This window comes from Protomyctophum bolini (assembly GCF_963924005.1).
Source record: "Protomyctophum bolini genome assembly, chromosome: 22".
NCBI lineage: Eukaryota > Metazoa > Chordata > Actinopteri > Myctophiformes > Myctophidae > Protomyctophum > Protomyctophum bolini.
Window position 1 is genome coordinate 14,337,819 of NC_137883.1, and position 24,192 is coordinate 14,362,010.

General features: G+C 43.0%; 1 protein-coding gene across 1 annotated transcript in view; it reads right to left on the reverse strand.

Annotated features, from left to right (window-relative positions):
* Window positions 1-882: 882 nt before the first annotated feature.
* cwc27 (CWC27 spliceosome associated cyclophilin) overlaps window positions 883-24,192 on the reverse strand; it is a 58,141-nt gene continuing 34,831 nt past the window's right edge. The window contains exons 11-14 of the mRNA XM_080756833.1: window positions 23,614-23,717; window positions 11,842-11,957; window positions 9,616-9,725; window positions 883-2,238 (exon numbers count right to left, since the gene is read on the reverse strand). Of these exons, the coding sequence (XP_080612959.1) occupies window positions 2,076-2,238; window positions 9,616-9,725; window positions 11,842-11,957; window positions 23,614-23,717 (493 nt within the window). The 3' untranslated portion in view covers window positions 883-2,075. The remainder of the gene's footprint in view (window positions 2,239-9,615; window positions 9,726-11,841; window positions 11,958-23,613; window positions 23,718-24,192) is intronic.

Sequence of the window (24,192 nt, forward strand, 5' to 3'; positions counted from 1 at the left end):
TACACTATTTGAATGAGAAGTACAAAATATTGGAACATTTATAATCTTTAAGGAAAAAGCACTGCCAGCAGCAAAGCGCGGACAGCGCGGTATTTCCTGCTTTGAGCAGCAGGGCACAGCAAGCCTGGGGAATGTTAAGTATTCTTCTGCTGCACAGTGACATTGTCTTGTCCTCTCTCTGTGTCTCTCTTTCATCTGTATTCTGGACATCAGTGATTCTTAAACATATATATATTTTTTTCATTTCAAGAACCCCCACTTCGATATGCATTGTTAGGCCACGGACCCCCATTTGATACAATCCTGAATTCAACGCTGCAAAACCCACAGTGTTAATTCAACTCTGAGAGTGTTGAATGGAACCAAATGGACCCGTGAGTGTTGAATACACTCTCAGAGTTAAAGCTTTTTCAGTCAGGAACTAAACTTACACCTCCCGAAATCAGAGGCAAGATGCCGTCATAGGTTATGTCGATTATGCAAAAATTATTGCGATTAGACGATTATGTAATAATTGTGACAGCCCTAGGCGTTTATTCTCTGGTCATTTTCACAGTTTGTTCCAGACTGTATGACGGAAGCATTAGAAAATTGTGGAAGGCAACAGTCTGGCCACGTGAACCACTCTCAGAGTTACAGACCCTTCCATAAGAGACTCTGTCGGGTGAGGAACTAGCAACCATGTTATTGTTTCCATGACACCACCTGGCATCCCCTCAACGATAATCACCTTCATTACCCCCTGTATGATAATCACCCTGTTCATTACCCCCTGTATGTGGTGGAACAATAATTAAAAACAAAACAACACAAAATTAATTAGCAATTCATTTACTAAGGTGTCTAAATATGATAACGTGAAACCACAATTACCCCTAAATATGAAGCATAACCAAAGTCAATCTGATCCAGTCATTTTACAAATTAGTTTTCAAAAGGAAAACCACATATCTGTGTAAACGACAGTAAAGACAAAGTCAACAATCAAATGTATAAACACACTTTACTACACCCATACAGTACACACAGTACCTATACTATATGCATATACAGTCTTGGTAGGCAGCAGACTGTGCATTTCATCATACACACAACTGACAGAATGACAGAAGCCTTCGCACCGAAAAAAGCCGATCTACAATAGCCAATCTACAATAGCCGAACTACAATTAGCCGATCTACAATAGCCAATCTACAATAGCCGAACTACAATTAGCCGATCTACAATAGCCAATCTACAATAGCCGAACTACAATTAGCCGATCTACAATAGCCAATCTACAATAGCCGAACTACAATTAGCCGATCTACAATAGCCGATCTACAATAGCCAATTTTAATAGCCGATCTATTATAGCCAATCTACAATAGCCGATCTACAATAGCTGAACTATACAATCTTGTAGATCGGCAATTTTTGGGAGTGAGACACCGTCACGTAACAGAGTAGAACTTATTCCCGTCACAGTGTATACAGAACTCTGGTCAGAATCCTCTGATGCAGATGTTGGAGACAGCAGAATGTTGGATGGTCATTCACCACATTCCAGGGCAAGCGTCCACTCAGTTCAACTAAAGGTGTGTGTGTGTGTGTGTGTGTGTGTGTGTGTGTGTGTGTGTGCGTGCGTGTGTGTTGGGGGGGTGGGAGGGGGGTTGGGGGTGGGGGGAGTTGCGTCCGCATTTCAAGTCCTCGCGGTACATTTATATCCTGTTGTACGAGGGTGTTGCGTGGCGAGAACCAGTATTGATTTTGACAGCACATTTTGATTTAGTTTTAATTATAAAAAAGTAATTTTGGTCACCTGAAATGTTTTAGTTTCAGTCCAGTTTTAGTCGACTAAAAAAGTATCATAAGATTATAGTCGACTAAATGTACCGTTGATTTTGTCGGTCCATATTGCCTGATTTTACACTTTACACTTTATTTTAAACATAAAATTACTTGTCTTTTAGCGCTATTGGAACTTTTCTCCACTAGTCGAGACAGACTGAAAACAGTCCCGTCCGGTTGCTTCTTTGACTCACCTCTCCCCTCCTCCTCTTCCCCCCCCCCCCCCATCCTCTCGTGACCTTCCTCAGATCTTGGCCTTCTTCTCCTTCATGATCTTCTTGCTCTCCTCGCGCCTCCTCTTGTTGACGGGGTTGCGAGGATCGTAGATCTCAAACGTGTCCGCGTCCTGGATGGTGGCGTCTTTGACTTTCCGGCTCTGTTCGTCAAACTGCAGCACGTGGGACATCCTGCACATCAAGGAGAGAGAGAGAGAGTTCAAAGGGAAAGCGATAACACCGTTTCTGAACCACTAAATCACTGTTTCCCAAACAGTGGGTCAGGACACGGACACAGTTTTATGGGTCCCTTTATTTTTTTTGTTTGCGACATTTTGTTTTTAATTATTATTAGTTCAAAAGCTTTTTCAAAACAACATTCCCCCAAAAAAGCTTCATTTTTAATGAATTAACAAAAATAATTACTATTCTTTTCAGAAATTTCAAATACAAAGAAATCAAATACAAATCTAACAAATTCCATAAATTACAAAAGTAGTAGTAAGTAGTAACTAGTTTGGGTCCTGGGGAGACACCAGATTTCTCTTTTGGGTCACGGGTTAAAAAGTTTGGGAACCACTGCACTAAATCACTGCTCCTCTCTGATCTTGCAAGGCAAGAGTTCTGTCTTTGAAAGATGCTATCGGTAGCCGTAACAGCACGCACGCACACACAAATTCTAGGGCAGTGGTTCTCAATCTGTGGATCGGGACCCCAGATTGACAGGGAAGTGACAATATAAGGACTCAAAAGACCATTTTAATACCTCAAGAAAGAATAAATAAATCACACCCATGTGAAGTGAGTGGTGCAACTCTGTGTGGGGGTCCCCGGGGGTCCTCGGAACATCCAGACCCCCAGGGACGTGCCCAGGGGGTCGGCCCGGTTCCGGCGAGCCACCCCGCGTCCAAAATGGTTGAGAAATGACAGAGTTACCGTGTGGGTGTCCCCAGGGTGTCCACCCTGGTAACAAGATGTGCACATGCACGCACTACAGTGGGGGGCCACGCGACAGATACATCAAGGCCCACCCCCACTCGATCATGATTGGCGGAAGGCCCCTCTCTATCCTGATTGGATGAAGGCTGGGCTGGGCCACCTAGCCAAAAACGAAACCTAAGGTTTGTGGACCCCCAGGGGTTAACTGGGGACAGGGAGGAACTCCTTATATGGTCAGCACACTCTATAATAGGGAGGATTATCAAAAAAAAGTGTCTTGCCCAAGGACACTTCGACATGTAGACAGGAGGAGCCAGGATTCGAACCGCCGACCCATGGATCATTGGACGACCTGCTCTACCTCCTGAGCCACAGTCGCCCAAATGGAGCGTAATGGTCTATTACGCTCCATTTGTACACTCTCAGTGCTACAGACCTGTAAGGGTCCATTTATGTGCAGTAGTGTCACCCTCGTGCACAAGCTCGTGTGTCGAGCCCATTGGACAAAACAAATTTTGCTTGTTCATGTATCCGGCACCAGCTACAGTAGCTGATCGGCCAGCATGTTCAATGGGTTTCAGTTCTCCCTCTCGGTCCCTCTGGGGGCTTGGTTTGTACACTCTCAAAGTAAAATGAACACTGTGGATGTTACATTTTCCAGAGATTTTGTGTGTGTGTGTGTGTGTGTGTGTGTGGGGGGGATCCGTTGCCTAAAGCATATCAAACTGGGGGTCCTTCAATTTAAGAAGTTTGCGAACCCCTCTGTTATGGCGTCAGTTCACCTCCAAGTGTGTTTATGTATGTGTATGTGAATGTGCAAGTATGCATGTATGTGTGTGTAAGTATGCATGTGGTGGTGGTAGCGCCGCATATTCTTGGTACGTGTGTTCCGTTTGAAATCGGCGGGAGTCGTGACAGCTCGTCTAGAATGTCCCGGCTAGACTCTGGCAGACCCGGAGGAGTCCCGCCGTGCGAGCGGGGACGCCGGGGATAATTTGTCTAGCAGTCTCGGTGATGACAGCCCGCCCGCCCGCCCGCCTGCCGGCCCACACTGCCCAGACGTACACACGGCCTGGCCCGGGACGGGACTGTAGAAGAGTAGACAGTGTGTGGTATAAAAGTACTCAACCCACAGTACTCGAGTCAAAGTACACTCCGGGTCAATTTACTCACCTAGAGCAGTAGTTGTGTGGCAATTCTGCAAAAAAAAAGCTCAACACTAGCTTTCTTCACAGATGTGTTCATAAAGGTGTCTACTATCACATATCAATTTGTTCCAACCCAACTCCCTTGGGAAACTTTGTGACAGCTGCTGAAAGTTGGGGTACCATTAACAACCAATATAAGGCAAAATTTCCAAACTTTCATTATTATTAGCATGTGACGTGTCAAACTAGAAGTTCTTCATGATTCTGAATCCATTGCAAATCCACTTGCCCAAATGTGCTGACCTCATCACATTAATTGTGATGACGGCTCTGGCCATTTTTAGGCGAATGTTTAAATGCTTGCAATTAGTTTTCGGGTCCGAGTCCCAATCCTTTGTCAAGCCCCATCTCTCTCCCCATTTCTTGTCTGTCTTCTCTTCACTATCAATAAAGGCATACAAAACAAAAAAATATAATAATAAAGAAATTAAGAAAAACGTTACTCTGTCAATTGTGTACTGGAGCAAAGAGGCAAAAAATACAAATACAGTTTTTTTTTTTACTTTCTTTATATGATGATTTCCTGTTTTTATAGAAGTGTATGTACGTCTCTAAGGGCCGTTTCATACTCCTATTTTAGAGCCGAATAAAAGTCGGTTCGGTGCTGTAGAGCCTACAATTTGACGTCCTTTGAGGTTCGGGGGGGGGCGGGTACCGTCCTAAAGTCGGCTCTTCGGTGCTACTTCTGACGAGCCGAAATCATCTCGGCACTACAGCACCGAAACAGTGATAAAATAGGAGTATGAATCGGCCCTAAATGTTCTGATGAATTGGAAATAGTGGACCCGGTTGTAACAGTTTTTGTATTGACTTCGTTTGAAATGTACCCATTCTGCATACTGTGAAAAGTACAGATTCCCAGAAAGGTTACTTACCGGTAATCGTAAGTGATTTTCTTTGGTTAAAATAAATGTTAAATATATTTTTATATTTTTATATTCTGATAGTAATCATTGCTATAGATTGTTTGTTCAATAACATGTCTCTCTACAGAAAACGGATTGGGGCCAAATAAGTACTCAGACTTTTGTATCTAAGTGAAAGTAGCGTCACGACAATTTAGAAATACCGGTAGTCTGTTACAAGTAAAAGTCACTAATTTGACTTTTGGTCAAACTTTTGCCATAAAAGTTCTTATGCTTTTCAAAGAATATCAATATCTTTTGACAAATTTAAAAAATAAATAAAATAAAACATAATAATAGATCTGCTATTTTTCAATAGCTGAAGTATATAATTAATATAGCTTAATTGGGTATGTTTTGTAATAATAATGCAAAATTGTGCAAAGTAGCGATTAACTAAAGTTTTCAACTAAATAATTGTCATGGAATAAAAGATACAGCGTAGAGTAGAAGCATTCAGCACTGAAAAAACTAAAGACTCAAGTCAAGTAAAAGTTTACTTATAAGTACAGTACTTGAGTAAATGTGTGTGTGTGTGTGTGTGTGTGTGTGTGAGAGAGAGAGAGAGAGAGAGAGAGAGAGAGAGAGACAACAGTGTTCCATAATTTTGAGAGAGAAACAGGCAACCAGGTCTAAAAAAAAAAAGAAAAAAAAGGCGACTAAGACAGGTCAGTCAATGTCTAATTTTGTTTTAGATCAGTGGTTCTCAACCATTTTCATTTCATTATTGTCATGAAAATATTGTGGGGCCGATGGACCCAAGCAAGCCCAAATAATCAAATAATATCAAATAATCACTTTAGAAACAAGCCCCCCAATGAAACCTGCGACTTCCGATATTTACACTCAACTTTACAGGAAAACAAAACCCAAAGTTGCTTACTGTCTCTGTCGGGTGGAAACCTTATTATGTCAAAAACTGGTACTTTTCAGGATTCAAATTCAAAAGCAGCAGATCTACAAGCTCAAATCGTGTCGCTTCACGCCACGTTTCCAGCTTGCAGATCTCTTGCTTTTGTGTGTCGCTGTAGTGTGATCAAGTTAAGTTAATTTACAAACAAACAAAAAAGATAACACAAAAGGTTAGAATATGGAGATAAGAGGTTTCTGCCCGATGACAGCAATGTTATAATAAGCAGACCTGAGAGAGAGACAGCAAGAGAGACAGAGAGAGCGAGAGAGATAGAGAGCCAGAGAGAGAAAGAGGTGGGGAGTGAGTCAGCGAGTGGGGATAGTGTGTGTAAGTGTGTGTGTGTCTGTAGACACAGACACAGATGGAATAGTTTACAGTGCTCCTGGCCCAGACTTGACTTCCAGTGTCTGACCTGTTGTAACCCACATTCTGTTCACACACAAATGGCTCCTAGTCCTAGAGTGGCGCACACACACACACACACACACACACACACACACACACACCTACCTTTTCTAGGACATCTACACTACCTTACCCCCCCCCCCCCCCCCAGCGCGGCGAGATGTCCACGGCTAGTTGAGCAGTCATTGAAAAAGACGTGCTCCGCTGTTATTTTCTTTGCTTACGTAAGAGTAGCGGTGCCGCAATATAGAAACAGTCTGTTTACAAGTTCGAGGCCATTTTTTCTTGAGAGTGAAAGAACAAAAGTAGTGAAGTAAACATGGTCAACTTTTTCAAGATTTGTCAAATTTAACCCAAAATAGCTGGCTTGCAAGGGTACCTCATAGATCAGCTATTTTTCCAGAATATTGAGTTTTTAAAAAAGCACAATATATGAGCCTCTGAGATGTAGTGGAGCGTAAGTCTAGATGAACAAAAGTTAAAGGTACCTCAAAATGACATTACCTCAAGTCAAAGTACAGTCATAGTAAATGTATTTAATTCCACTCCACTGTAGGGGGGGGGGGGCTGGAGGGGCGTGCCAAGCCCCCCCCCCCCCCCCCCCCCCCACACACACACACAAAGACTAGACTACTTCAAGGGGGCTCCTGGAGACTAATAGCAACTACAGGTTTTGTTATTCCAAATCTCTCTCTCACACGCGCATGCAGGCACACGCACGCATGCGCACACGCACACACGCACACACGCACACACACACACACACACACACACACACACACACACACACAGACACTTCGCTCACATTCAAACACATGGTATTCATTTCAAGTGCCAGCTCCATCCATATATATTTAGGTTTCGGGGAGACTTTTGAGATCTTTGGTGAAAAACAAGAATATGAGAGGAAAACACCACGTCAGGCCTGATTTCCTGATGGCCGATCATGGCGGTTTTTGGGGGCTGAAATCCCAACTTGACACACGCCGTGGGCACGCACGCACGCACACACGCACCTTGAACTTTCACACAGATTTTTTTGTTTTTGTGGAAAAAAAAACCCAGTTAAGCCTAGTTACTTAAACGAAGCGCGTGTGTAAATAGATAGGACTGCGATGCATCGGGATGCGCTGTCAGCTCATTAGATCTGCCCCCTCTGGTGGTTTTTTATTCAACTCCGAGAGTGTACAATTTGAAGCATAAGTTTCATTTGATTTTGGTTCCAATTGTACACTCTCAGAGTTACAGACTCATTAAGGCTCTGCAATTCAACACTGTAGAACTAGTAATCTAGCAAGTGTGTAGGGTACACGTTGCATAAGTTAGCTTAGGCTATAGCGAGTGGGCAGCTGGGCAGTGTTGCCATGTCCGCTTACTATACGCAACTTTGAGCTACTTTTTCTGTTGCAGTCACTTGTAAATACTTTGTAGGTTTGGGCTTGTTTTTAGTGTAGTGAAATTGCTCCTTTAGTTGTTCATTAATTATTTCTTTCCCATCTCCGTATATACAGTATACGGACCCCGACGATAGCGGACGTCATATCCCAGGTCCATATATATACGGACCCGAATGTATACTCCAGGAGAGCTGTCCTTGGTGGATATGCTGCCATCCAAAATTCGGATTAAATTTGTGCCTTTGTACCGCAACGCTCCCGCCATGTAAAAGCTTCTGACGAAAGGTAAACAGTGTGTGCTTGTGCCAATGATACTCGAGTGTGTGTAGCGAGTGTGTGTGGGGGGCGTATGGTGGCACCTGGAACTGGGATTTATGCTAACAGCTAGCCATAATAAATTAGTTAAAAATAAAAATTGCAATGATTGTTTAAACCAGTGGTTCTCAGACATTTTTCATGTCAAGGACCCCCAAAATAATTAATATGCATTTGTTCGCAGACACCCATCTGAAAATATTGTGCGCCAGGGAACCCCCATACAAGAATTGTGTTAAATTGTTTCAAAAGTATTCCAAATATGAAACTTTATTCTTCAAGATTTTTGGGGAAATTTGCAGATTTATAAGCTCACAACATCACAGCACATTGTGAGCTTGTAGATCTTCTATATTCAAATTGCCAATGCATATAGGTTTAAAGTGCTCATGTGGCCCTATAGTTGGCTTGTTTTCATAGACCTGGTTGCTTAATTATCTTGCAGAATCTGGCAACACTGCTACTGGGCCATTTGAAGTGGTTATTTCTGAAGTTCTGTCATGGCTTGTAGGGCTGTAATGACTTCCTTGTTTACACTGTTAATTGGCTTTTATTGGAGGCAGATGGCAGGGATGGAAAGTAACTAAGTACATTTACTCTTTACACTTTTACTCATTTAAGTACTGCACTTGAGCATCATTTTGAGGATCTCATGTATGCAAGTATATCAATTCTTACAGCACATATTGTACCGACTGCAGTTATTTGAAAAGTTATTCGCAGACTTAATTATTATTGCAAAACCTTAACCAATTAAGCCTTACTATAATGTTTGACAAGCTTTAAAAGAAAATTGAGTACTTTTACTATGGTAATACATTATTACTAATAATGGTACCATGAGTATTTTTCTTGTATGCCAATACTTTTACACAAGTAAAACATTTTAACTCATTCACTGCCTTCACTACGATTGCACCTTGGGCCGTTTATAATGAGAGCGCCATTCACTGCACAAAAACTGCATCGCAGTTTTTGGAGCCGGAGGAGACCAAAAAATCTATACAAATCTATACGCGTATTAAAAGGACAATATCAGTCACCATAAAAAAAACTGTGTTTTCTATGAATCTATCATGGTTAAAATGGAGTTTGGAGTTACAATGGGTTTGTATAGGAAGGGCTGGGCAGTAAAATGAATATCAAATATCTAAATACTGAATGAAGCAACTTATAAAATGTCTGGGGTGTTCACATAAACCTGAGTACACGATAACATGGCCGAAAGTTATACTGAAAGTGAAATATCCCTTACGTTATTTGTCATACTGTATCTGCTCTGTGCAATTTGTGATTACCAAGACTAAAAGTCAAACAGAAATGCAAATTGTGATGTTCCAATGTTCATTGCAAAAAAACACATTTAAATCGTTAATTGCAATTATATGTGACAATTAATCGTCAACTTCAATTTTAAATGTCACCCCAATCAATCAATCAATCAATCAATCAATCAATCAATCAATCAATCAATCAGTCCTACATACCATCCCCTGTCGTCGTCCTCTGGCAGCTCCTCCACAGGCTCCTCCTCCTCGCCGGTCTCAGTGATGGCTGACGACAGCTTGGACTTGAAACGATCCAGCAGCTCCATAGTCTACACAGATCAACATGAAGACATCGTTAGCCAGTCTCTACACCGCTCAACATGAAGACATCGTTAACCAGTCTCTACACTGCTCAACATGAAGACATCGTTAGCCAGTCTCTTCTCTACACAGATCAACATGAAGACATCGTTAGCCAGTCTCTACACAGATCAACATGAAGACATCGTTAGCCAGTCTCTACACCGCTCAACATGAAGACATTGTTAGCCAGTCTCTACACCGCTCAACATGAAGACATCGTTAGCCAGTCTCTACACCGCTCAACATGAAGACATCGTTAGCCAGTCTCTACACCGCTAGACATGAAGACATCGTTAGCAAGAGTCTCTACACCGCTCAACATGAAGACAACGTTAGCCAGAGTCTCTACACCGCTCAACATGAACACATCGTTAGCCAGAGTCTCTACACCGCTCAACATGAAGACATCGTTAGCCAGAGTCTCTACACCGCTCAACATGAACACATCGTTAGCCAGAGTCTCTACACCGCTCAACATGAAGACCTCGTTAGCCAGTCTCTACACCGCTCAACATGAAGACATCGTTAGCCAGTCTCTACACCGCTCAACATGAAAACATCGTTAGCCAGTCTCTACAACGCTAGACATGAAAACATCGTTAGCAAGAGTCTCTACACCGCTCAACATGAAGACAACGTTAGCCAGAGTCTCTACACCACTCAACATGAAGACATCGTTAGCCAGTCTCTACACTGCTCAACATGAAGACATCGTTAGCCAGACTCTACACCGCTCAACATGAAGACATCGTTAGCCAGTCTCTACACCGCTCAACATGAAGACATCGTTAGCCAGTCTCTACACTGCTCAACATGAAGACATCGTTAGCCAGTCTCTACACCGCTCAACATGAAGACATCGTTAGCCAGTCTCTACAACGCTAGACATGAAGACATCGTTAGCCAGTCTCTACACCACTCAACATGAAGACATTGTCAGCCAGTCTCTACACCGCTCAACATGAAGACATCGTTAGCCAGTCTCTACACCGCTCAACATGAAGACATCGTTAGCCAGTCTCTACACCGATCAACATGAAGACATCGTTAGCCAGTCTCTACCCCTCTCAACATGAAGACATCGTTAGCCAGAGTCTCTACACCGCTCAACATGAAGACATCGTTAGCCAGTCTCTACACTGCTCAACATGAAGACATCGTTAGCCAGTCTCTACACCACTCAACATGAAGACATTGTTAGCCAGTCTCTACACCGCTCAACATGAAGACATCGTTAGCCAGAGTCTCTACACCGCTCAACATGAAGACATCGTTAGCCAGTCTCTACACCGATCAACATGAAGACATCGTTAGCCAGTCTCTGTCTACACACCCTGGGCAAGACCTACGCTGAAAATCCAGAGTGTCTACACCGCTCAACATGAAGACAACGTTAGCCAGTCTCTAGTCTCTACACCGATCAACATGAAGACATCGTTAGCCAGAGTTTACACCGCTCAACATGAAGACATCGTTAACCACTTTCACCCACCTATCCTCCCTGATTGTGGTTATTACGTTATATACATGGATTAACCCATTAAAACTCTTTGGGTGCCAAAATCAACAAGATTCTCGTCATGATGTGTTTTCAGTAGTTTACGGTAGAGGGCGCTCTACCACAGCATGGATGATCCCAGAATGAACAAAGAAATGTACACCCAGAAAACACATTTTATTTATGGATCCATAAAATCCACTTTTCTCTGGTTTGGGGCGAAAACAAGCCACATTCAACTGCCCATAACTATGGAATGGATTATCGCGACGGGATGTTTTATGGAACATGCTTCTGAACATATTGCTATTTGACCACTTGTTGAAATGCAACCGAAAATAGCCTATCTTTTCGCTGTGCAACAAACATGCTACCATGTTTAACCATGCTGGTTTCTATGGAATCCAAATGACTGAAATCAGTCGCGACTGAGAACTTTAATCCATGAATCATTATAGGTAAAATGTATTATAATAGCGCAAGTCAACGGCACTATCGTACAGCAGCATGAATCAACCAGGCTCATGTGGTTACTTACTTGTTAAGATACGTTTTTCCTGGAGAGCTGCAGCAGTTGTTCTTACCTGTTGTTCTCGGGTGGAGCCCTTCTTCAGCTTCTGTTTCCTCAGCTCGTCGTACTTCTTCCGCTCTTCCATATACTCAGCCACGGCGTCGCTGGTGGCTGGCTGCTTCTCATCAACTGCACCCACAAGACACCAGGGTTAGAGTTCACAGGAAATAACTAAAATAACCAAAACCGCAAATTGGAAAACATTTTATTTAGCTGAAATAAATAACGCAAAAACTTTCACTCAATTTCTTATATCGTCTCTGTCGGGTGGAAACCAAAACTGTTCCTTTCAGGATTAAAATTGAAAAACAGCTAGCAGATTGACAAATCAAAACGCGGCAAGCTTGTAGATCTGCTGTTTTTGATGTTTTTATGTGAGGCTTTATGTGAGGCTAAAAAAACACAATTAAATCGTTAATCGCAATCATTTCTGACTATTAATCGTCAACTTACAGATCTTGACAGCCCTATATATATATATGTTGGACTCGTGCATCTGGCTAGAACCCCCCCCCCCCCCCAGCCTGTCCACCTCAGACGGTCTCAGAGCCCTTGATGGATGAGCAAATAACAAAAGGGGCGGAACACCATCAGAGAGGGGGGGGGGGGGGGGGGGAAGATAAAAGGGAAGAGCGGGACGTTTTTCAAGCTGTGCGTGTCGCTGCCACATATGATGATGGGAGAGCGCATTATGAAAGGTGAGGAACCGAAGCCGTTTCTTCTCATCTCCTTGACACGCTCCGCATGGAGCTGCACTCTGGTGCCAGCTTTCATGTAGATGCAGAGCGGAGAGGTCTCAACCTAGTAACCCCCTCACTCTGTCTTGATCACGGAGGGAAGCCGTTATGTACCCCCAGGAACCTACGCAATCTATCATCATGCATATACAGTTCACAAAGTGCTCGGCCGCCTGTACTCGAGTCAAAGTATCTCTAGATATACAGTAGACAAAATTGTCCTCGAGTTAAAGCGTACTGTGGGTGTTCAAACGTGTGAATTACAAAGTAGATTTTTTTCGCAGATCTACAAGCTTCTCAAATGATTAGGGTTTTACAGTATAGATTGGGGTCCCAGAGATGAAAACAATAACGAACTTAACTTCAGTAAAACAAATACAAGAACCGCTCCAGTGTGCGGTCGGTGGAAAAGTGTTTAGGGTTACCACTAAAAATATCTTAAAAGTCCTTAAATTGTCACTTCACTGTCATCTGTCACTAATGCCCCCCCCCCCCCCCCCCCCCACCACTTCTTTGGGAACCACTATAGTCTAAGGCAGTGGTTCCAATGTCAAGGTTCATGTCAAGGAAACCCAAATTGACACTAATTAGCTCGTGGACCCTCATTTGAAGAGATATGCCAGGGACCCCCATAAGAGAAGATCTTTACGGCTCTATGGCAACCCGTTTAATTTCAAGGACCCCCAGTTATATTGTAAAATCAATGTTAATGTAACTCTCTAACTGAGAGTGTACAAATGGAACCAAATGGACCTGTTGGTTCCATTTGTACACTCTCAGAGTTACAGACCCATAAGGGTCCATTTGGTTCCAAACTATAATTTAGCTGGGGACCCCCTGGAACTTCCTCAAGGACCCCTGGGGGTCCAAAGACCCCACTTTGGGAACCACTGGTCTAAGGAACTGAAGCACAGCAGCCTATTATGGAACCTGTTCTCCTCAAATACAGCGATAATACTTTGCATCGCACGGCCAAAATGGCAGATCTACAAGATCTCAACGTGTCCGCGGAACGACATGTTGTGCGTGAGCTTGTAGTTATTTTAACAATTTTTGACGTGCGACGCCGTCGAGTGACGGAGCATAAATGGAGCGAGACGCCACCGACCCGTTATGAATGAAAGGGACGGACAACCAGCCTGTTGACGTTGGTGTCTCCACGCGTTAATGTGCTTGGTCTAACCTCCTGGTTCAGACACACAGGCCATGAAGTCACCGGCCTGGCAGACACACGCTCACTATTCTTCCACAGCCAACAACATGTAAAGCGGTGGTGGAAAAACTACTCAAATGTTGTTTTACTTAAGTAAGTCCGGAATTCAAAATCTACTTGCGTAAAAGTACAAAAGTATTGGCATCAAAATGTACTTAAAGTAGGCTACCAAAAGTAAAAGTATTCATTGTGCAGCATGTCCCGTTTCAATCAAATGTATAAACAATCTTTTGAAAATAGAAGATCTACAAGCTCAAGCTTGTCGATCGGCTATTTTAAAATGGCCGAAATGTATATACAGCTGAAGTGGTTAATTTATGTTTTGTAACAATAATCTAAATCTACAAAGTAACAGTGGAGTAAAAGTACAATATTTGGATCCAAGATTTAGTGGACCAGACGTAAAAAAAAAACGTATTGGAAATTGGATATGCTCAAGTAAAGTACAAATACCTAAAAAGTTTACTTAAGCGTCAGTACTTTAGGTAAATGTACTTTAGGTACTTTCCACCACTGATGTAAAGTCACAACAAGCCCCCTGCGGCGGCGGTGGCGACTTCACCCCGACTAGCCAGAAGGACGGCAGTTCTGACTGGCTGCGCTGACGTGTTCAGCGGGACAAAACAAATGATGGAAGGCGGGCTGCCTCTCCAGCACCTGCTGCGTGTTGTCCTGCAATATTGGTGAATGTTGTCCTTAAAACGGGCCCGTCTTCCAAGGAAGGCTCTGAACTACTGCGACAGGAGAGCCTGCAGGGTTCTGAGTTCAGAGCACTCTTCATTTCCACGTGCCGCTTTAGGCTGAGCGTATTTTCAAAGACGCAGAAATATGGGTCACATAATCACTTTAATCCAATTTTAATAAAGGTTACGGAAATAACTGATCCACAACTATTGTTATTTTCATTACTTTTGAGATTACTTTTTCCCCTTTTTATTCCCCGTTTTCACCAGGATGGGGGTGCATTTAGCACACCTATCTTGCCTTACCCCTAATGCCTAAACCTTTTTAGGTACTTTTTAAACTAGTATAAATTGCTGATCTACATCAACACATTGTGAGCTTGTAGATCTGCTATTGAGCTATTAGATAGGACTGCACCTTTCAACGGAACAGAACATGATAAATAAACATGTATGTAAGTACTCAAGACATGAAGTGTTATTATTTTAACTGTGGTGAAAACAAGGACAATTTTGGTAGTGGAATGTCGGGAAAAAAAAGAAACTATTTAGACATGTTTGTCAGGACTCGGGGACACCCACCCAGCTTGAAACCAGGACACATCCCCTGCCAAACTGGGGGACGTCTGGTCACCGTATGCTGCTTGCCATGCCTTAGTCATAATCGTACAACAGCCACATGGGAAGACTGAGTAAAGACCAGCCGATTACAACAAACGTGATGACAGACTCTGTCTCTCTCTCTCCCTGAATGTGTGTGTGTGTGTGTGGGGACAGCTGATTTACGGTACGGTTACCCGCCTGCGTCATCAGCTTCGTAGCCGACGCAGGCCGAGGCTTCAGACGCGTCAACTGCCCCATGTTGTCTCGCGGGTTGTGGGGGGCGGTGCCGGTCCCCTGCTGTGTCGCTCGTCTGCCTTCGTTGGGGCGGCCATAGCTTAATGGCCCTAATGGGTAACTTTTTGTGTTTTTTCATAAATTAACGCCCCACTTGATCATACTACAGCGTCACACAAAAAGCATCAAAAGTAGCAAATCCTGCACATGCTGAAATAGACATAAGCTTGTCTCAGGCTTATGTCTACTTTTGCTATTTTCGAATCCTGAAAAGAATGAGATTTCCACCTCTCCGCTCAACTGACCACTTGGGTCAGCAATCGGCTGGGTGAAGCTGAACATTGAAGCGCCCCTTAGCGGGATCAAATAGTTATCTAGTGTTTGAACTCCGAGCGTTGCAAGCGCCACACGTCAATGCCGTCAACGACACAACACAACGGGGAGCTCCACCTAGAAGGGAACGGAAGAACCTGCTGCCTCTGCTGCATAAGGAATACGAAGAACGCTCGTCCCAAAACACACTCGCCCGCTAACCTCGAAGCAATCACGTGACCTCAGCAAAACAATTACCTGAACCTAATCTTATTCCTAAATGTGACCTTAGTTGAACTATTCCTAAACCTAACCTTATTCCTCAACGATACCTTAGTAAAACTATTCCTAAAGCTAACCTTATTCCTCAACGGTACCTTAGTAAAACTATTCCTGAACCAAACCTTATTCCTAAACGGTACCTTAGTAAAACTATATATTTTTAACGTTATAGGACGACTTCACCCATTTACAATGTACATATTATTTGTCCTCACTAATGCTCGTGACACAATGGCACTATTTTTTCTTCTCTATCTGTGTCTCATAGGAGGGCTGTGGACACAGAAACCGGCCTACCAGTGACATCATCATAAGCAGGATTTAGTTTTTCAAACAAGAATTGAAAATGTGTATTTGTATATATTTTTTTCGGATTCGGAACTGTCCACAGCCGGTCCTCTGACACACAGACAGGGTAGACAAAAATGATACCATATTATAATGAGCATTGGTGCGGACCAGGCAGTTATATGAAGATAGGTTGTCCTTTAACCTCAGTAAAACGAATACGAGAACCTGTGGGGGCGAGTGGTCCACGGGAAAAATGGGGGTGAGCGTGTTTTGGGACGAGCATTCCCGTTACAGCATGAAGCGCATGTGTGACCTCGACCTTCATAGACATTAATACATAGACACCTCATTGGCCAGTGGGGCCACACGTCAACGCCACCCCCATATCATGCAGGGAAGCTCGCCAGAACTTCAGAAATATGCCTGAATTGTATAGTAAGTACCGGAGACTAGAAATTGTTTCTGTTTTATAACCCTTACTGTCAACTATGTATGTATTTAACCCATTAAGACCTTATGAGGCAGCTTCTACAAATGTCTTCTACATCCTAACAGTTTTCTGAAAAACGTACAGTATGTTGCTATATCAGTGGTACTCATGTCTAGGATCCCACAAAATGGTATGGTTGGATTTGGCTGTGGATCCCCATCTCTAAATATTTTTGTTCCAGGGACCCCCAAAAGCAAAGATTTGCGTTAAAAATGTTCACTATATACGTATATGCTGTACAAAAATGTTGAAGATTTTTCAAAAATAGCTGATCTACAAGTTAATTTGCGCTTGTAAATCTGCTATTTTTGAATAGCTAAATAAATCTAAAATGGCACAGATACTTTCCCGGTTTTAATGGCTTAACAAAGTGTCTTATAATATAAATACATGTCTGACATTTATAATCCAATTGACATTTACAATCCTAGTATCTAAACTACCTCCCACTGGCCAGCCGGGGCGCCTGATGGAGGGGAAAGGAACTGGTCGGAATAACGTGTTCCTTCCATGCACTAAGTCCGGCCGGGGGAAACTCTCCCCTGTAGGTGAAAGCAGCTTGTACTCCTCATGCAGAGAAAGAAGCATGAGGTTAGTCCACTGTCCCCCCAGGTTGGCAGAGGAAGTGTAGCACCCAGGATTACATTAGATAATTGACACTGGGTGAAAAAATGGGTTACAAAATTGTGAGCTAAAAAAAAACGTTTGAGAACCACTGTCTGCTATATGGCAGGGGTCTTCAACAGGGGGTCGGGGACCCCTAGAGGGTCTTCAGAGTTATTACACAAATCTGGGGGGAACATTCACAGAACAGCCGATTTATAAGTGCCTTGCGACGCGGCCCGATGGAAGATCTACAGATCTACAAGCTCAAAACGCTATTTCCGGGCTATTTCCACTATTCATATAGATAGTATGAAGTTATTCAATTATCGAAGTTATTTGTCGTACCTGCATGCCCATTGCACTTTTTGTTTACGAAGCTTAAAAGCAGATATTAAAATTGTATTCATATGTTCCAATGCTCAATGTCAAACACAATTAAATCGTTAATCGCAATTATTTGTGGGACAATTAATCACCAATTTACATTTGTAATTGTGACAGACCCATATGTAGTGGGGGGGTCCCTGCTTTAACTCTCTCTTTCGGCTAAGAGAAGGGGTGGAAAACGTTGTTAGAGCCCTCCTAGCACATACATTCACCTCTCATGCTCTGCCTCTCCGCTGCAGCCCGTGACACGCTGGATGCTGAGTGATGATGCCCCCGGGGTCCCACGCCGAGGAACACACATCACCCTATCCAGCTGTTGTCACTAAGTACTAGCTTTGAGTTTTGATGGCCATTCTAACTACATTCCTCCCCTCTCCTGTCACCCGGGCTCACAAGCGCCACAAATCACGCCGCCAATGTTGTGGCAACCGAGGGGTTTGTTGCAGACGACAAAACGCTGGCTTCCTTTGAGGAAGAAGGGGTTGCCTTTCTCCCCTTCCGACAATCAACGCGTCCAAAAGGGAGAGGCGCGGCCGAAATGTTGCCCCGAGCGGCCAAGGCAGCGTTATTGTCTGTCATCAATCAACAGAAACATCAAAAATAATTTTGTAAATTAGCACTCCGAGGTAAAAACGCTCGCTACCTAAATCCTCCGCTGTCAAATACACTCAACAAATGACCCAGACTGCAGCTGTGATGCAAGTTAACTGCTGACTCATTTTCTAAAGAAGTGTTCCTCGACCTGGGGTCCCCCCCCTCCTGGGAGGGTGGGGGCACCAAAGATCACAGGGATCACATTTGAGAAACGTTAGGTAGATCTAGAACTTTCTGCAGAAAGAAAACTGGACATCTGATGGTTCCCCATCAGCCATCACTCATCCGGTGTTAATTCAGTTGACTATGACAAACAATGTCCGTCGTGGCGGAGAGGGTATTCGGCTCGGTGAGCTAAGGGTTGCATCACTGCTTTTTGCAGATGATGTGGTCCTGATGGCACCATCAGTCCGAGACCTTCAGCGTCTCCAAAACTAGTCATTTTGTGTGTGGTTGCGTTGCGCTCGGTTGTTGTGCTCTGAAGATCTACAAGCTCTACAAAAGAGCTTGAGTACTGTTCTCTCTATATGCTCCCTCTGGGAGTCAATTTCCACTCATTCGCAGATGACACACAATTACACATATCCGTAGAACCACACAACACAGATCTCAGCTCCTGCCTCACTGAGATAACTGACTGGATGAACGCAACTCACGAGGACAGCTAGCTGCGTGGGTTAAACCACAAGTGACCAGTGTCTGAGTCATACTTGACTAGTTGACTCAGATCTCAACTTCACATCCCACATCAACAAAACAACCGAAACTGTATTACTTTTTTCACCTTAGAAATATAGCTAAGATGTGTGTGGAGTTTGCATGTTCTCCTAGGGTAGGTATCCTCACAAAAACATGCAGTAATCCTGGTCTCTAAACTACGGCCGGGGAAACTCTCCCATCAGGTGCATAGAAGGAAGCATGCAGTCAGTCCTCTGCCCCCCCCCCCCCCCCCCCCCCAGGTTGGCAGAGGAAGTGTAGCGCCCAGGATTACATTAGATAATTGACACTGGGTTACAAAATGGGTTACAAAATCATGGGATAAAAATGTAAAAAAGAAAGAAATATAGCTAAGATACTTCTTGTCACAACTAGATGCAGAAAAAAAAATCATCCATGCTCTAGCTCTGCTTTGGATTATTAACAAAAACAAAGAAAAGAGCACACATCACACCAGTCCTGTACACCCTCCATTGGCTCCCGTTCTCCCATTGAATACATAACAGACTTTCTACCGCCATGTACACACTCCATCCAGAACGCAGAGATCTTTCACAGCAGGTTCATTTGACACAACATGGAAAAAAGAGACCACAGAAGAAAATAGGAGAGGCCGCGTTCTCTTTTTATGTACCAATAATATGGAACATACTTCCTCAGGAAATTAGAGAGGCTAACTCCACTAACATCTTTAAACAACAGCAAAAAAAAAAACACACTTCTTTAGATTGGCCTTCTCCAATCACTCTTTCCTACTGTATAGGGTTCCTCAGCACTTTTCATTCATTAACTATAATGTTTTTAAGTTAATGCATGTTATTTCCATGATTTCGTATAATTCTAAACTTAAGCTTGAGCTTGTAGATCTTTATTTTTGGGAGGCGCTAGCCACCTATGCACAGCTTTGTGTGTTTGTGTATAATGAGCAGTGTTTATGTTTGTAGCACGGAATGTGATGATTTGATTGGTTGGTTGGTTGAGTTTTGAGTTGAGTTTAGGATTTGGATATATATATATAAATACATTTGGGGGTCGTGGGTATGAAGAAAGGTTTGAGAACCACTGATTAAAGGCCTATTCATACTCCAGTGATAAGGCCTTATGAGGCATTTTGAGGCATTTTGTAGAATGGGCCTCAGGTCTTGGAATGACTGACTCAGTCAGTGCTGTGAGACATTAGTCTTCCTCACTCTTCACCCAGAACTAACATCTCCCTTTTTTTTGTCAGACCTGAGGTATTATCCACCCCCCCCCCCATCCCCACCCCTCCCCTCCCACCACGGTGGGTCTCATGGGTGAATCCACCCTGCAATTAACCACTTTAAACCCTGTATTCTTCGTTGACCGGAGCACCCCAGGGGTCTATACTTCGCCCACTCCTGTTTTTTACCGCCTCCTCCACACTGCCTTTTTTAACTGAATGTTTGGCTGTATAACGCTAACAGCTGTCAAATTTATAAAGATAACACATGTTTTCAGTGATTCGTCAACATTACATATCCGTGGACCTTGGTTAAATAAAACTGTGAATAAAACTTAGCAGATATACAAGCTCAAAGATCGTGCCGTGTCAACTTGTAGATCTGCTATTTTCTGTGCACGACACCATCACGCAGCAAAGTATAAATCGGGTGGAACTCCAACCCCAGTCGCTAAACCTAACCTGTAACTTTGGGGAAAAATCGCAATAAATCGCAAAATCGAATAGCAATAATTAAGAATCGCAATATAAATGGAATCAGAACCATATGGAGTTCATATGGAATCGGGAGGTAAGTGAATCGTCCCACCCCTAATGTACATGCAACGGAATTAACTCTCCTCTTCCAAAACACAAAACATACAATGGATTCTTAAATGAGACTCCAGTCTCTCGCTAAGCCACCACACAAACACAAAGCATGGCTCATGGAAGGGTTTGAAAGCATTGCAAGACAATGGAGGAGCTAAAGCCATTTGCGATTGTTTATACAGCAACGTACACTGTGACTGTAGTATATATATAGGCCATTTACTGTCACTGTGTCACAACACATAATTACGCTTTTCTGATGTTGGAGGAATCTGTGCATTCACGGTCCTTATAAAACAAAGCTATACACTCTGTGCAAATAGCACCACCAACAAGGCATTTAAAATCAGATACCAGTAGAATGTTATTCACATTCATAGACATAAGTAGAGTAGAGTATTTTCTGTTTTTTGGGGAAGAGGGGCTTTTACAGACTAACCCAGCTGACGGTTGACTCAGATGAATCTGATATCCGCAAATAATCTCTTATCTCCATCTTTCGTAAATGTATGCCCTACTTGATCACACTGCAGTGTCACACAAAAGCATCAAACTTAGCAGATCTGCAAGTTCAAAAACGCCTTTTGAATCCTGAAAAGTAACAGTTTTGGACTGTTACTTTTGGACTGTTACTTTGGTGTCCACCCGACAGAGACAAAATCGTTGCCTAATGTGATGAGGAACGCAGATTTGGATCTTGTAAATCTATTCTAGGGGGAACATGCCAAGTCAGTCAGATTGAAAGATAACGTGGTTGCCAACAACACAGTCATGCATGTTTTAGATTATCTGCCCCCGCCCCCCCTTCCTTTCCCCTCAATGTTAGAGGACATGACAGCATGACTTATGGATGAGATTGAAATGAAGACACAAAGACAATTTAAAGATTCTTGTCAGAGAAAATACAACGTGTGTTCAACACTTTATGGGCCGTGTCGGGTGTTCCCCGGATCTGGCACCTTCAGCAGGGGGTCCTCAGAGTTAAGACACCTTCAGCAGGGGGTGGTCAGAGTTACTATGAGAGTGTTATTAACTACCTGAACCACAGTGGTGAGAAAAGAGAGCAGTCAAACTAAGTATTGAGGGTTTAAGTGGTTAAAAAACCTGATGAAGATGAACCTAACACACCAATAGATTGTGTGTAAACGAACAAACATGAATTCAGACAACACTGATGATAGTGCTGTCAAACAAGTCTATGGAAGCTATCTGTGAAATACATGTAAAAGTGCTGCAGGGGGTCCCTGCTTCATCTCTAATCAGGGGTCCTTTGACTCCATGGCCTGGAAAACATGGAAGACCCCTGCACTGCAGTAATAAACTATGGTATGGATGAAGGCATTTCAAAGCGTGCTCGTTCCTTATCACACCATCTTAAAGCCCACCAATCCCTAGCCCTTATATGTACTCGAGTCCCTTTGAAATCACAGAGGCATCTTCTTCAGCTGTCAAACTAAAGTCTAAGAAATGAGAGGACAGTAAATAGTGGTGTAAAGTAACTATGTACATTTACTCAAGTGCTATACTTAAGTACACTTTTGAGGTATTTGTGCTTTACTGGAGTAGTTCCAATTTTTACTTTTACTTTTGGTACTTTAAGTATATTTTGATGCCATGTTATGACCCTGCCAATACTTCTGTACTTTTGCTAAAGTAGATTCCACCACTGACGGACAGTAAACTCCAGCCAGCGGTGCGGTGGCCACACAGACCCCCCATGGATGAAGCATTCTGTTTGGTTGCACAACGAATGTACTACACGCATCCCAGACATCTACAGTACAGCCACACGTGGGCTAACCTCTAGCAACCGAGTGGTTTCTCCATAATAGTCAGAAATGTGTTTCAACATCATGTTGTACATCAAAAACAACCCAGACTCACTGCATTATGAGAGTTTTCAGTGTGGTGAGAACCAGGGAGGGGGGGGGGGGGGGGTTGGTGGTGGTGGTGGGGGGAACGGGGTTGGGGTTTGGTTGAGATTTTGCAGAGTCACTTTGACTTTGACCAAGAGCTGCTAACTAGCAAAATCACGAGGGTTTGACGTTCAGCTATGGCGCAGCCACTTGACAATTTGTTTGCCCACGCATTTTTCAACAAGCTTTCACGCAAATATGCATACCCTTGGGCGTTAAAAAAGACAATGTCTGCAGCTAATTGACAAAAACAGAGCGTTTCCTCTGCCTCATGTGTCCATTAGCAGGGAATGTGGCTTGACTACCCTGTTAAGAGACTTAACCCATTCTGACCTGAGATCAGATTCATACGAGGTTTTCCACTGGACACACACTGGTCTGATTAACCCATTCTGACCTGAGATCAGATTATAAAAATGTCAGTCGCTCTTCGATTTTTCAAAAATAGCAGACCTACAAGCTCGTAGCGCGCCACTCGGTGGCGCGCTATGAGCTTGTAGATCTGCTATTTTTCAATAGCTAAAGCACAACATGATGCTAACACCAAAATGGGTGCCCGGTCAGAATGGGTTAAGAGCTCCGTGAGGTACAAATTAAACGTCATGTCGATTACATCTTAAACTAAATAATACATTCACAGAGCTTTTAAAAAGTTGTTGAATGAAAGTACTGTATCACTTTTTACTGTTTAGACAGCACCACCCGTATAATAATACTAATTTTTTTATTGATCGATTTGTAATCAATCAATAACAAAATTACTTGTTTTAAAAAACCTCAAGAAAAACAAAAGAATTAAAAAATAACATGAACATACAGACAAAAACATTCTCAAAAGCAAAGTCTGTGATTAGTTAAACTACCAACAGCCAGTTCATTTTTGTGAGTAATGTTAATGAGAGTACCGTAATATTAGTTGTTAACATACCGTCCTTGTCGTCGTCTGCTACGGGTTTCAGACTGTCTTCTTTCCGTTGCTTAATGGCCTGCAGGTCCTTCTTCAGCTGGCGGGACTCTTTACGAAGTTCATCACTACAGCATAAAGAGACAGAACAGATTTCACCATGCTACACTTTATACTGAAGTTCATCACTACAGCATAAAGAGACAGAACAGACTTCACCATGCTACACTTTATACTGAAGTCCATCACTACAGCATAAAGAGACAGAACAGACTTCACCATGCTACACTTTATACTGAAGTCCATCACTACAGCATAAAGAGACAGAACAGACTTCACCATGCTACACTTTATACTGAAGTCCATCACTACAGCATAAAGAGACAGAACAGACTTCACCATGCTACACTTTATACTGAAGTCCATCACTACAGCATATATAGACAGAACAGACTTCACCATGCTACACTTTATACTGAAGTCCATCACTACAGCATATAGAGACAGAACAGACTTCACCATGCTACACTTTATACTGAAGTTCATCACTACAGCATAAAGAGACAGAACAGACTTCACCATGCTACACTTTATACTGAAGTT